This window comes from Azolla caroliniana, unplaced genomic scaffold, assembly GCF_043228905.1.
Source record: "Azolla caroliniana isolate FFs.n. ecotype wild unplaced genomic scaffold, voAzoCaro1.0.p SCAF_13, whole genome shotgun sequence".
Taxonomy (NCBI): domain Eukaryota; kingdom Viridiplantae; phylum Streptophyta; class Polypodiopsida; order Salviniales; family Salviniaceae; genus Azolla; species Azolla caroliniana.
The window spans coordinates 17,722,497-17,736,975 of NW_028230448.1; the positions used below are offsets into that span (position 1 = coordinate 17,722,497).

General features: G+C 43.8%; 1 protein-coding gene across 1 annotated transcript; it reads left to right on the forward strand.

Annotated features, from left to right (window-relative positions):
• The first annotated feature begins 11,737 nt into the window (after positions 1–11,737).
• Positions 11,738–13,869, forward strand: LOC147856464 (chalcone synthase 1-like). The gene is made up of 2 exons (XM_087329364.1): positions 11,738–12,286; positions 12,507–13,869. Exons 1-2 carry the CDS (start codon positions 11,908–11,910, stop codon positions 13,499–13,501), a joined length of 1,374 nt encoding a protein of 457 aa, XP_087185490.1. The 5' UTR covers positions 11,738–11,907; the 3' UTR covers positions 13,502–13,869.
• The last annotated feature ends 610 nt before the right edge of the window (positions 13,870–14,479 follow it).

Genomic DNA, 14,479 nt, shown 5'->3' on the forward strand with positions numbered 1-14,479 from the left:
GAAGGCATCTATCTTTCTTAGTAAAGAATATTGTTACATGGACGAGATTTAGAATCTTGAATGAATTTACTTAACAAATTCTCATCAATATATTTTCAAAGAACCTTGACCTATAAAGGTGCTAGTTAGACTCTACAGTGGAGCTTTCCTCGATTGAAGATCGATTGCACAATCATAACATTGATGTTATGGGAGCATACTAGCCTTGTCCTTATCAAAGACATCTTTGAATTCTTGATACTTTGTTGGAAATAAAGTATCCAAAATTTGTAGACTGGGGATGATGTTGTTACTACTGCAAGAATGAACTTTTTTTCTTTCTATCCCTCTTTGCACAACCTTTGTAGAGAAATTGTTGATATATGATGCCGCACCTAGAGTGGAGTTGGGAACAATGAAGAAATAAGATGTGGATTTTTGAGATTCTAGGATAGCTCATTTTTCCTAATCAGTCATTGGATTGTGAATCTCAACCCAAGGTATATAGATTGAGGACATTTTGATGATCAAGACTATAGATTACATTGATTGAAAGGACATGAACGGGGTAACCGAGTATTACGTGAACTAACTCAAACACTTAGTTATGTCTTAATTGTAGGCAATATGCCGACCATATATGATTATTATAGGTGTTGAACCACACAAAGTTTTCAAGAAGATTTTGCATCAAGGCATATTTTCAGTCCATGAAGCAAGAGTTGACTCTTGAATCTAAGAGAGATTAGAAAAGGAATCAATGACATCTTGAGTTTGACATATGTTGGACAAAACAATATTTCGAGAATATAGAGCAAGAATTGGCTCTTGAATCTAAGAGAAAAGCAACAAGGACTTAGTGACTTAAGAGGCAAAAACCATACTAATGAGGTGGTGAAATGGAACCATTACTTTGGATTGAGTCTACATATTTTGGGATATCTAAACAAATGGTTCTTATTTTTTATGAACTTACTTGTTTAACACACTATCTAGTTGGTTAAGAGGTTCAAACCTATTTGATGGTGCAAGGCTATGAGGAAGGCTACATATAATTGGAGAATCAATTTACTAATCGCACTTGCCGTGTCCTATGCCACCAAAGAATACACATCGCCAATTTACCCAACATCGTTGCCTTTTAACTTCTGTTAATGGTCCTTGGCGACATGTTTATCAATCTCCTTTGGAGTAGGGCTACATATTTGATTAAGGATAAGGTTTTGAATAGTTGTAAATAAATAATGGTAACATTGCCATTGACACATACATTTGCTTTGATCTTGGACAAGACCATTGTTGACATCTCGATTAATCGCCTTGGTAAGTGATTTGGGATCTTCATGAAATATGAGAACTAGATCCTTCACATAATTACAAAGCCCTTGTTGAAATTGATCGATTAATGGCTCTTTGTCCCAAGGGATGTTTCTTGCATAAAGGTGAAAATAATTTGCATATGTCGAGGCTGATGGATCTCTCCCTATCATAATTTTCGAAAACTCAACCCTCAAAAGTATTTTAACAAATCTTATTGATAGCTTCTTCTATGAGAAAAGGAGTTTACGACCTAAATCTTATTGATCGCGGTTCGCATACTATCCAGACCTCCAAAACAAGCTTGAAATTCCTTAGTGAACTCATCAAAGTTATCTAACGTAACAGAGCCTTTCTTGAGAATTGGTGAAAACCAAGTTGTTGTTGTAGTAATCGTCGTCATGCCACATAAGTTGAATAACATTTGTAACGCTAGATGTATCAAATACAAGAATCCTCATAATTATGACAAGTATCATCAAACTTCATAGGAGACTTGTCTTGGATTCTTTTTATGATCTTTGTGCTCCTAAGGTGTTTTGTTATCGAGCGCCACTTCAAGTTGGTGAACTTTGTTAGTTAACTCATGTTATTGAGCTTTCTTAGCATTCACTTGTTGCAAATTCACGAGAAGCCTTTGGTTGATGTCATGCTCTTAGGCCATGAACTTGGTTATTAAGCATTTCAGGTGAGTTGGAAGTTGGAACATGCATATATTCTTTTCATTTGTTTGTCTTCATTAATATGTTCTTTACTTATAGCAAGTACCGTTCTTTATTCATCTCATGTCTACATACTATTGCACTTAAATACCTATGAGATTAATGTTTGTCAGAAGATGATTTTGTATTCTATGATTATATATATATGCATACTATTCATTCTATCTTTATAAATTCACATCATACTCTTACTTTCACTCACGATTCACCTATGAGATTAATGTTTGTCATAAGATGATTTTGTATTCTATGATTATATATGCACACTATTCATTCTATCTTTATAAACTCACATCATACTCTTACTTTCACTCACGACTCTCAATTTTGGCTACATAGTATAACTGAAGTGTTATATGACCATAATGAAATACAAGCATCAACCATAATAACGACATTTGACATGCAATTCTATAAAAACACATGTGTATAATCACTTAACTATTACTCATGGTTACAAGAGTGAGGCTTAATGTTATTGTAGAAAGTAGCGTGCGGAAGCAAGTATGAAAACCGAACAGAAAGGAAAAAAACTCAGGTTTAATGGAGAGCTTGAGCTTACACGGTATACGCAGGAGAGACAGAAAGAGAGAGAAACACGAAAACCTATATTCAACAATAATACTCGATCTGTACATAAGACGTGCTTCAGTGAACACTTTTATACAAGTCCCCCATGCGTGGTTGGCTTCGGGTCTCTCCTTCGGCTACTCCCCTTCTGTCCGCTTCCTGACTTCTCCACGGGTTCGCCCTCGGCTTCTTCAGCCGATCCGAAGTCGAACTCGACAACCGACTCGGTGTCGCGGTCTCCGCTCCTTTCCTGCCGCCTTGCTTGGTCGTTCGGGACTGTTCTCCCCCTCAAGTTTGGCACGTCGAGGTGACGCAACCCGAGCGCACCTGAGAATTGCCGCAACTTGTCCAGACCAAGAGGCTTTGTGAAGATGTCGGCAGTCTGCCGAACCGTCGGCACGTACTGAAGTTCGACTTCACCGGAAAGGACACGCTCACGGACGAAGTGGTAGTGCACCTCAATGTGCTTGGTCCGAGCGTGGAAAACGGGGTTCTTCGCGAGCTGGATGCTGCTGAGGTTGTCGCAGTAGATCGTCGTTGGATCAGACACCTCCTCTTGCATGTCCTTAAGTAGCCGCTTCAACCATATGGCTTTGCATGTCGCGACAGCCGCTCCTCGGTACTCAGCTTCGGTGCTCGACAGTGCAACTATCGGCTGCTTCTTATTGCTCCACGCGATCGCGGCACTCCTGAGGGAGAACGCGTATCCGGACGTGGATCGGCGATCGGCGGCGTTGCCAGCCCAATCAACATCGGTGTAGCCGACTAACTGCGTGGCTGCACCGGTCCGATATAGCAGTCCTCGGTCTTTAGTGCCGTTGACATACCGAAGTATGCGTCGTGCACACTGAAGGTGCTCCTCGGTAGGTCGCGCCATGAACTGAGGGATCACCCCGACTGGATAACTGAGGTCTGGTCGGGTGAGGGTCAAGTATATGAGGCTTCCGACAATTTGTCGGAACTTCGTCGGGTCGCATACCTTTCCCGTATCGAGACGAAGCTTGACGGTTCTGTCCAGAGGAGTCGAGACGGACTTACAGTCAGCCATCCCGAGTTTGAAGAGCATACTTAGCACGTAATGACGTTGGCTGATCAATATGCCTTCGGGGATACGAATCACTTCGATCCCGAGGAAGTAATGAAGGTCCCCTAGATCCTTCATGTCGAAAGATGCCGCAAGCTGAAGCTTCACGCGGTCGATTTCACCTAGGTCGGCGCCGGTGATGACCAAGTCATCGACATATAGTAGAATACTAACCGGTCCGAGTCTACCTTTTCGGATGAACAGGGAAGAGTCTGATTTTGACGTGACGAAGCCCATCCGACGCAGGTGTTGCGTGATCTTCGCGTTCCAGGCACGCGGGGCTTGCTTCAGTCCGTAAAGGGACTTCTTCAGTCGGCATACTGCCGAGGAGTTCATTCCGGAGTGAAATCCGGGGGGCTGTACCATGTACACCTGTTCCTCAAGGTCACCTTGCAGGAACACATTCTTTACATCCATCTGATGTAAGTGCCACCCCTTGGCCGCGGCTACTGCGAGCAAAACACGGACGGTCGTCATTTTCGCGACCGGCGCAAATGTCTCATCGTAGTTGATGACGTGTTTCTGCGTGTAGCCCTTTGCCACTAGCCGAGCCTTGTACCGGTTGACCGAGCCATCGGTGTTGTACTTGACTTTGTACACCCACCTACACCCGATCGGTTTTACCCCTCTTGGTGCATCAACCAGGTCCCAGGTCTCGTTCTCCGCTAATGCGTGCATCTCTTTTTCCATCGCGGCATGCCAATTCGCGTCTTTGGCCGCTTCTACATAGCTCTCCGGCTCACACACTTCCGCTACACAGGTCATGTACGCATAATGATGCGCCATGTACTCGTTGTATCCAAACCGCAAAACAGGATTCTTTTGGCGGGTAGATCGGCGTAAACTCACGTTAGGCGATGTCGAGGCCTTCTCGGTCGACGCGGTCTTCATCTTTAAAGACCCGTCACCGGTTCCCTCAGAGTCGGACTCGCGTCAGTCTGACTCGTTCCTTTCCGTGCCGGAATCCGACACCCTCTTCTTCCCTTTCTCTTTGCGCGTAAGCCGTCTCCTCGGCTTCCTGCGCAGGGAATGCACGACCGAGTCTCCACTACTCGCCGACTCTTCATCGGACTGGTCGTACCGACTCAGTCGTCCAATCGGTCCACTTAACCGGAGTGAAATCGGACTCTCTTCGCGGGTCTCGATTTCCGGCTCATCCGGAGGCATCTTGGCCTCGCTGATCCCATCGTCAGAGCTCGGATTGGAGTCGAGTTTCGTAGTCGGGGGCAGGTACCAGGACGCGGACTCGTCAAACACAACGTCGCGGCTGACACGCGCTTGTTTGTTGCGAGGGTTATAACACTTATAACCCTTCTGCTCGTCCGAGTAACCGACCAAGATGCATTTCTTGGCGTTTGCGTCCAACTTGCTCCTTTTCTCCTTCGGTATATGCACATACGCAATGCTACCGAACACCCTCAAGTGTCGTAAGTTCGGCTTCGTTACGAAGTATAGCTCGTGCGCCGACACTTGGTCTCTGATCCGGTTTTGGATGTATACCGCGGTCCTTACCGCCTCGGCCCAATAGAACTTGGGCAAGCTCTTCTCCTCTAGCATTGCCCGTGCCGCTTCCACAACTGACCGATTCTTTCTCTCGGCCACGCCGTTCAGCTCCGGCGTGTATCTACAACTGAATTCGCAGCGAATTCCCATTTGTTGTAGGTAACCATTGAATTGACCGGAAAAGTACTCTTTCCCGCCATCCGACCGCAAACACTTGATCTTTCGTCCCGTTTCCGTTTCCACGAACCCTTTGAGGTCCCGGAAACAGTCGAAGACTTCGTTCTTCCTCTCAATGAGGTAGATCCACGTGTGCCGCGTGTGGTCGTCGATGAAGGAGACGAAATATCGGCTCCCGCCAAGACTAACGTTTTGTGCCGGCCCCCATACATCGGAGTTTATAAGGTCGAGCTTGTTCCGGCTCCGGTTTCGCTTGTTGGGGAAAGGAAGTCGGTGTTGCTTCCCGAGCTGGCAGGCTCCACAAATTTGTGCCTTTCGAGCACTAAATTTGGGCAATCCGAACACTACCTGTTTCGATTGCAGATCTTGACGCCGCTGGTGGTTGACGTGGCCTATCCGCTTGTGCCACAAGTCGATGTCCGACTCGGCTTTTTGTCCCTTCACGAACATTGCGGTGCCGCCGTTAGTGGAGTCGAGGATGAACATCCTCCTGTCTCTGCGCCCTTGCGCAATCACACGGCCTTCTTCCTCAATGAAGCACCCGAGGTGTGTAAACCGAACCTCCATCCCTTGGTCGACGATCTGTCCGACCGAGACCAAGTTCTTCGTGATTGTCGGGACGTGCAACACGTTCATGAGTTTTCCTTTCTGCCCGACGGGGCTAAGGGGAACTTCTCCGACATTCGCGATTGGATGCAGAGTGTCGTCTCCAATTGCGACTACTCTAGGTTTTATCGGTTTTTCAAGGTACGAGAACCACTCCTTATGGCTCGTCATGTGGTTTGACGCGCCGGAGTCTACGTACCATACCTCGTCCGATCTCGGGGTGCTCTGTTTCATTGAGTTTGCTTCGTGTCTCGTCACGAAGACAGACCCTTCTCCGGCTCTCCCGGAGTCTTCGGCGTAGTGCGATCGCTGCCGATTTCCCTTGTCGGTATGTCCGGAGCCGTTTCCGGAACCGGTTCTCTCCGAATCGGCACGCTTCTTCCAGCACTCACTTTCCCTGTGGCCTTTCTTGCCACAGTACCAGGACTCCGCGATGGCCTTCCCTTGCCGGTTCTCATCGCTTCGACTCCCCCTGTTTCCGGAGGGTCCGGAGTTGCTGTCGGCATCACTTCGGTGCCTTCTTCCTTGATCTCGTCGGCCGCCTCCATTGCGCGCCGACTCGCCTCGTCCTCCACGTCCACGAGGCCTATCTCCCTCCGTGTACAACATTCTGTTGTTGGTGTGCGTGCTTGTAGACTCACCCGCGTGGTTCTCCTCTACCAGGAGCATCGACTGTAAGGCGAAAAAGGACGACATATTCTCCCGGGTACACACAGCCGTTTGGAATGCTCCGAACTTCGACACCAAACTTCTGAGACAGATCTGGACCATCTCGCTCTCCTCGATGTTCACCTCTATGGAGGCGAGGGAGTTGCAGATATCCTTGATCTTCAAGGTATAGTCTGCCACCGACAAGTCGCGTTGTCGTAGGTTGCTCAATTCCTGTCGGAGCTGAAGCTTCCTGGTTGTGGTGCTCGCGGCGAAAATCTTCTTCAGATTTTCCCACGCACCCTTCGACGTCTTTGCATCCCGAACATAGCTCAATAGTTGTTCGCCCACACACGACACGAAGTAGTATAATACCCTGCTCGCCGATTGCTCCCACGATGGGAAGTCTCTATGTGTCGATTCGGGTGCCGCGTCATTAGCTCCTTCGACATAACTCTAGTAGCGGTGTTCGAGCAGGTACTGGTGCATCTTGTAGGACCAAGACGCGTAGTTGGTTCTATCGAGCTTCTCTGATGGAAGCGAGCTCGCCATGCCTCTATCCATCGTTCTTCTTGTTCTTCTTCGTCAAGCTGTGTCGGCTGCAGAGAGGTTCTCAACCCTCGCGCTCTGATACCATGTAGAAAGTAGCGTGCGGAAGCAAGTATGAAGACCGAACAGAAAGGAAAAAAACTCAGGTTTAATGGAGAGCTTGAGCTTACACGGTATACGCAAAGAGAGAGAAACACGAAAGAGACAGAAAGAGAGAGAAACACGAAAACCTATATTCAACAATAATACTCGATCTGTACATAAGACGTGCTTCAGAGAGCACTTTTATACAAGTCCTAGAAGGACCGACCGAAGTATTGACAGTACTTCAATACTCATTAAGAGCTCCTACACTAACTCCCAAATATATTCCTCATGGAATATCTTTCCTAACGGCCTCCCGGTTTACGCACTCGGCCTAACCGATCAGTCCCAACCGATCCGGTCCTCGGCTTCTTCAACCGATCCGGCCAATGTTGAGAGCCTTGTCTCTCAACAGTTATGGACATATCATTTGATCTAAGCCAACTACATATCTAGACCATACATGGTGGTATAGGACACAACAAGGGTTTAGGGATTGTCTCAAATCATCCACGACACGGTGTACTTTATGTTGAACAATGGTGTGGTTTTTAGATTTTGTTATTTCACTTTGACATGTTAAAATATATTGCTAGCATTCTTTCCCTCATCATTCCTTTCAATGTTCAAAACATATTTAACTATCTCAAACTTAATAAGACATTTATTATTATTAGTTTGGTTGGAAATGTACCCTCTTTTTGCTACTCAATAACATTCCAAGGAGACCTTATGCCTACACATTCATTTGAACCCAACCACTCTCTCTTGAACTTCCTATCATTGTGTGCTATTTTGGCCTATTCCACTTGTCTTTGTCCACTTCCTTACTACAATTTTTTGTTTGATGATAAAAAGAGAGAGTAGAATCGTGCCAAAGTTAAGTCTACAAATCTTTCTCCCATATTGGATTCTACTTACCTCTAGATGTACAAGAAAAATCTTCACTGTTTGCTTAGTCTTTTGTGCTACTAAACATAGATGTTGATTATTGTTCTCCACATCTATTTCTACTCTTTGTCTTCCCAAATTCATGGGAGTGGGGAATCTTCCTTGAGAATGCGTTAATGGTAAACACCAATATGTCATTTTGCAAACTCAAAATTAGAGATAACATTTAGCGATGGGCACGGTTCGGTTCAATTTCAAGGCATAGAAACTGAACCGTTTATTTAAAACCAAAACCAAACCAAACCGTTTATGAACTCTCAGTATTTAAACCAAAGCATTTAAGAAACAGTTGAAACAAACCATTTAAAACCAAACCGTTTAGGGAAAAGTTGAAACCAAACCGAACCATTTAATAAAAAATTTAAACCTAACCTCTTAAGTCAAACTAATTAAACGTCTAAATAAACAAAAATACATTAAATTAAATAAACATTTAAGTTAAATTTATTAAATCAATAAAAAAAGCTTTAATTGAACCATTAAATTAAATAAACATTTAAGTTAAATTTATTAAATCAATAAAAAAAGCTTTAATTGAACCATTAAATTAAATAAACATTTAAGTTAAATTAATTAAAGCATTAAATCAATAAATTATTAAGGTAAAGGAAAAGTTAACCAAAAACCTATAAGCCTTTAAACCAAACCTATAAACCTATATATCCGAGTTTTAGAACCGAATTGAACCATTTATCGAAAATCCAATCCAAACCAAACCATTAAAAATTTTGGAACCAATAAACCGTTAAACCTAGCAATGGGCACGATTTAGGCTCAAACCGAACCGAACCGTTAAGCCATGGTTTAACGGTTTTTTGGTTCTAGAAAAATTTAATGGTTTGGTTTGGTTTAGATTTTCGATAAACGGTTTGGTTCGGTTCTGAAACTTGGGTTTATAGGTTTGGTTTAAAGGTTTATAGGTTTTTGGTTAACTTTTGTTTTATCTTAATAGTTTATTGATTTAATAAATTTAACTTAAATGTTTATTTAATTTAATGGTTCAATTAAAGTTTTTTTTATTGATTCAATAAATTTAACTTAAATGCTTATTTAATTTAATGTATTTTTGTTTATTTAGATGTTTAATTAGTTTAATTTAGTGCTTAGGTTTAAATTTTTTATTAAATGGTTTGGTTTGGTTTCAACTTTTCCCTAAACGGTTTGGTTTGGTTTATGTTTTAAATAAACGGTTCAGCTCGGTTTCTTTGCCTTGAAACCGAACCAAACCAAAACCGAACTGAACCGCGCCGATTGGTAGTTAAACCATGGTTTAACAGTTCGGTTCAGTTTGAGCCGAAACCGTGCCCATTGCTAATAAACATTATGACAAATTTCTCTTTAAGGTTGTTGAATAGAGAATAAAGGTGTGCATAGAAACAATTACTCAACTAAGATGAAGCTCTATCATGGGATACCCACAAAAACAAGAAAAGAAAATCACCTAAAAAAATAGAGCAAGTGTGAAATTTTACAATTTTCTACAATGGGATGATATGTTTACTAGGCCGTACCCCATCCTTCTTAGAAATAAGGGAAATATTGTAAACTTATGAAATCTTAATAAGTTGCCACAATGGTGATGTGGGTGACTGATGATAATAAACCCTAAACCTATGAAATAAGGACATTGGCCTGGTTATATAAGGCCACAACCTAGGTGTGTTTTACGTGGCCCTAACATATCCTTCTTAGACATCAAGTAGATCTTGCAAAATTATGAAGCCTTAATAGATTGCCACATCACTAACATGGGTGACATGTTCAATGTTCACAAAGAGCCAAGTGGGTCTTATGGTCGAACCAAAGCACACAAGGAGGAAATGAGGGAAGAATAAGGAAACATAAATAATGTTGAGATTTAGAAAAGTAAAGTAAAGAAAATATGCTTGGAAAGCATTCTATCTCTTTTTGTTAATCTCCGGAAAGGGGAGTTATGAGGACCTTCAATGGGTCTTTTTGGATGAGGAAAGGATTGAGTGAGAAAGGGATTAGTAAAGGGGAAAAGTAAATAAATTAAAGGAGATATAAGACAAGGTAGAAAATATACTTTTCATCCAAAAATATTTATCGTGGTGTGTTAGAGCAATATGTTTTCATTGAAGATATCTAGGCTTATAGCCCTTAATTTTTAGAGCTATTAAGAAAGTATACTTTTCATCCTAAACATTTGACGTGGCTTGTTGGAACAAGATGTTTTCATTGAAGATATATATGCTTATTGCTTTTAAATTTAAGTGTAATTGAGATTATGATGTCACTTTCACACGTCATTAAGTTATGAAAATATATTAACACTTGTCTTGACATGTGTTACAACTTACAATGTTTTGCCAACTTTATACTTGCATTAGGTTTATTCGCTTCCGGAGCAACTCATTCTTGTCTTGGCTTTTCACGAGGATTAAGGCTTTTGTCAATGAAGTTGCTCTATTTCAACCGATTTCCTTTTCTTATTTATATTTCATATTGAGACAACAATGGAACAACCACATTGATATTGTACTTTCACAATGTTACTCATATCATCTATATGATCACATGGGCCCCATTGAAAACTTTTTACTTCTCAAGCTAAATAGCGCCACACGTTGTGGCATCGCTAGTGGAACGTGGCTCATGATGATTCACAAAATATCCAAATGCTAACAGAGGAACTTGGAAGAGTCTTTGCCTTCATAAAGTGTCCAAATTCTGTCCAAAGAAGAGTCTTTGCTCCTAAATAAATATCAAAATGCTCTAAGAGGAAGTCTTGTCTCACAAAATTATTAAAATGCTCAAGGATGAAAGTAGTGAATGAGTTTGTTTGTGTTGGGCTGCTAAAAGTGGGGACGATATGAGGAAGGATGCAACTTTTTTCCACCAATGAAGAATATACAACTTTATAAGTCGACCCGTCAAAGATTTTGATTGACAAAGAAGTGGCGATGGCAATACGTATTAACAAGGGAAACTTGCAAGGCCAACGCGAACAAGGTAAACTCTCGTGACAAAATTCGAGGAACAATGAAAAGCTAGTTTTAAATACCATTCTAACAACAAGATAAGTGTGAGCACGTCTTCCCGTAAAGCGAAAATTTCGACACAAGTGTGAACCAAAGGCTTAGAGTGAAAAGAGGTGGTCGTGAGATGGCGAGAAGGGGAACGGACAAAATGTGGACATGGGCGAGAGGGGAGTGCATGGGGCCGAAAGGAACGTCGGAGAAAGCTCTGTGTGTGTGTGTGTGTGTTGGTGGGTTGTTGCGCGACCACGTGAGGCGTACGCGTGCGTGTGAACGAGGGACAAGCAAAGATATGGTTGAACAAGTCAACAAGGCCAAAGGAGAAATGAGAGAGATGAAGCAATGCATGTCACACATGTGACATCAATGGGTGTTGTGTGAGAAAGAAAAGGAAGAATGAGTCAATGGGTGGCCATTGTATAAAAGAGGGCAATGGAAGGCTCCCAATCTTAACTACAAAAGAGTGAGTAAGAGGGAAAGAGAGAAGCATAAAGAGGTTTCAAGCTCAAATCTTGGTTTCCAACACAAACAATCCTTCTTGAAAAAGAACTCTCTTCTAATCTCATCTAATCATATATCTAATCTTTAAGGGAGGTTTTCCTTCTTTCTTTCTTCTTCCAAACATTGAACAAGCACAACAAAGAAATTAAGTGTTAATTTCCTCTTACCAATCTAATCTTCACCCAAAAGCTTGTAGATTTCTTCCTTCATTCACACCATGTTTCTCGAGGTAGAGGTTGCTGCCCAAGGTCGCCGTGAATGGGTTCCCGCCGAGGAGGTTCCTGGGACACCGCGCCCCACGTGCCCCACATGGATCGAACAACCCTCGCCCCGTCCAGCCGCCCTCCCCGAAGGCCCCACTTGGGTCGAGCCACCCTCCCCCCGCCTCACGGCCGCCTCGGGCCTCTCCCAGGATTCGGCCCCCGAGCGTAGGCTCAACGAGTTCCCTCCCCGCCACAAACCCCGTGCCGCCGTGCTCGCCATGGGCCGCGCCACCCCGCCCAACAAGATCACCCAGTCCACCTACACCGATTGGTACTTCAAGGTCACCGGCTGCGAGGACAAGGTCCAGCTTAAGCAAAAGATGCAACGGATTTGTAAGTTGGTTCCTCGGCAATTCTCTTACAAAAATCCTATTAACCCTAACCCAAATTCCCTTTCCAAAAACAAACAAAAAAAAGAAGGATAGATCTGGGTAAAACCACTAAAATTGTGGTTAAATTTGCATGAAACCCTAAAATCGTGGTTAAATTTGCATGGTGAAACCCCTTCTAAACCCTCCTGGGGAGCCTAAAACTCTTTCCGAAATTTATGCAGGTGATAGATCTGGCATCGACACGAGGTACTCGATCCTCACCGAGGAATTGCTGAAGGAGCACCCCGAGTTCTATACCCCGGGCGAGCCAAGCATCGAGCAGAGGAACTCGCTCTTTGCGGTCGAGGTCCCGAAGCTTGCCCACGAGGCGGCTATCCAGGCGATCAACGAGTGGGGCCGTCCGGCGACCGAGATTACCCACCTCGTGGTGGCCACCTTGACCGGAGTGGCCATCCCGGGGGCCGATGTCATGCTCACCAAATCCCTAGGCCTCCGGCCGGATGTGAAACGGGTCATGCTCTACATGCTCGGGTGCTATGCCGGGATCACGGCCCTCCGTGTGGCCAAGGACTTGGCCGAGAACAACCCCGGATCCCGGATCCTCATCTGTTGTAGCGAGCTCGCGGCCCCGACCTTCCGGGCGCCCAATGAGAAGTTCCCTTACGATCTCGTAGGGACAGCTCTCTTCGGGGATGGAGCCTCGGGCGTGATCGTGGGGGCCGATCCCGACCCCAAGATCGAGCGGCCATTCTACGAGATCGAGTGGGTGGGCGAGGTCTTGGCCCCCGACTCGGACAAGATCATCGAAGGCACGATGAAGCTCGAGGGCTTGCAATTCTACCTCGATCGCACCCTCCCGTCCCTCGTCTCGAAGCATGTCGGATCCTTCTGCCTCAAGGCCTTGGAGAACATAGAAGGGGATGATTCGAAGAAGGGGTTCAATGATGTGTTTTGGGCTGTGCATTCGGGTGGGCCGGCCATATTGAACGCGGTGGAGGAGGCGATGCAGCTCTCGCCCGAGAAGCTTGCGGCCAGCCGCCACATCCTAAAGAACTACGGGAACATCTCGGCCTCGACCGTGTTGTTCGTGTTGGATGAGCTTCGGCGTAAGGACTCGGATGCGGACAACCAGGAGGGGTGTGAGTGGGGAATTGCCGTGGCTTTCGGGCCCGGGGTCACGATCGAAGGCGCGCTACTGAGGCGGTGCGGCCAATAGGTAGTCTTTTTTCATTAAGTTAAGGAGTGTCCGGGATCGGAGATCTGGCCGGGCCGGGGGATCGGGATTTGGTATCATTTAGCAAAACTTAAGGAAAAACACCCATCTATCAAAAGAAAAGAGAAGAGTGACAAAAATAATAAAACAAAAAAAAAAACGCCACATTTGGATAAGTGCACAAAAAAAAACCCAACAAATGCCAAAACTTTTGCTTTCTTTTTTAAAAACCTTCATATTGTTATGTATTGTAGCTCAATAACCTTCTTTTGCTGGTTCTTTGTCAAAAAATGGTGGAAAATAAATATATAGAAGGAATCTTATATATTTCCTTCTTCCTCCCTATCAATAAAAAAAGCTTCTTTACCTTCTTCCTCTTGTTGTAGACAAAATTTGCTTTATGATTAATGTATTTTTTTTCTTAATTAAAGACAAATGTTGTAACTTTAAGACAAAAGAGTTGGATACCCACTACAGACACCCCCCACTTTCTTTTTTACTTTCTTTAGGTGAAATATCCATTCACTACATTTTTCTTATTATGTACTTGGGCCGCCCAAGATATGTATTCATACATATGGAGAGTAGATTTAAAATTATATGTAGCTTTGACAGACTTTTTACGATCTACTAGCCAACCCTTTGTCTTTGTCTTTCTCTAACCCTTTAATAGTTTGGATGGTGCATAACAAATGTCTTGCACCACTTGCCATAACAAAGTTTGGGCATTCATGCACTTGTGTCATAGCCCTTGGCATGTGGGAACATCTATTGTTTTCACGCAACGGATGGTTTTGTCAGATGACGAGGAGGTTGTAGGTGCAAGTGGTTACATTGTTTATGGAATTGTCTACATCCACCAAGTTGGAGCTAAACACACGATCCATATATTAGATTTAAATTATGCATTAGATTTAAATTATGCATGGCTTGAACTGAGCATGACTGTTTATGGAATGTCTACATCCACCAAGTTAGAGC

Bases quoted from the DNA above. Each gene is read 5' to 3' on its own strand.
- LOC147856464 (XM_087329364.1), top strand. From the start codon at position 11,908: ATGTTTCTCGAGGTAGAGGTTGCTGCCCAAGGTCGCCGTGAATGGGTT. The intron at 12,287-12,506 runs GTAAGTTGGTTC...AAATTTATGCAG, and splicing joins GCAAAAGATGCAACGGATTT to GTGATAGATCTGGCATCGAC.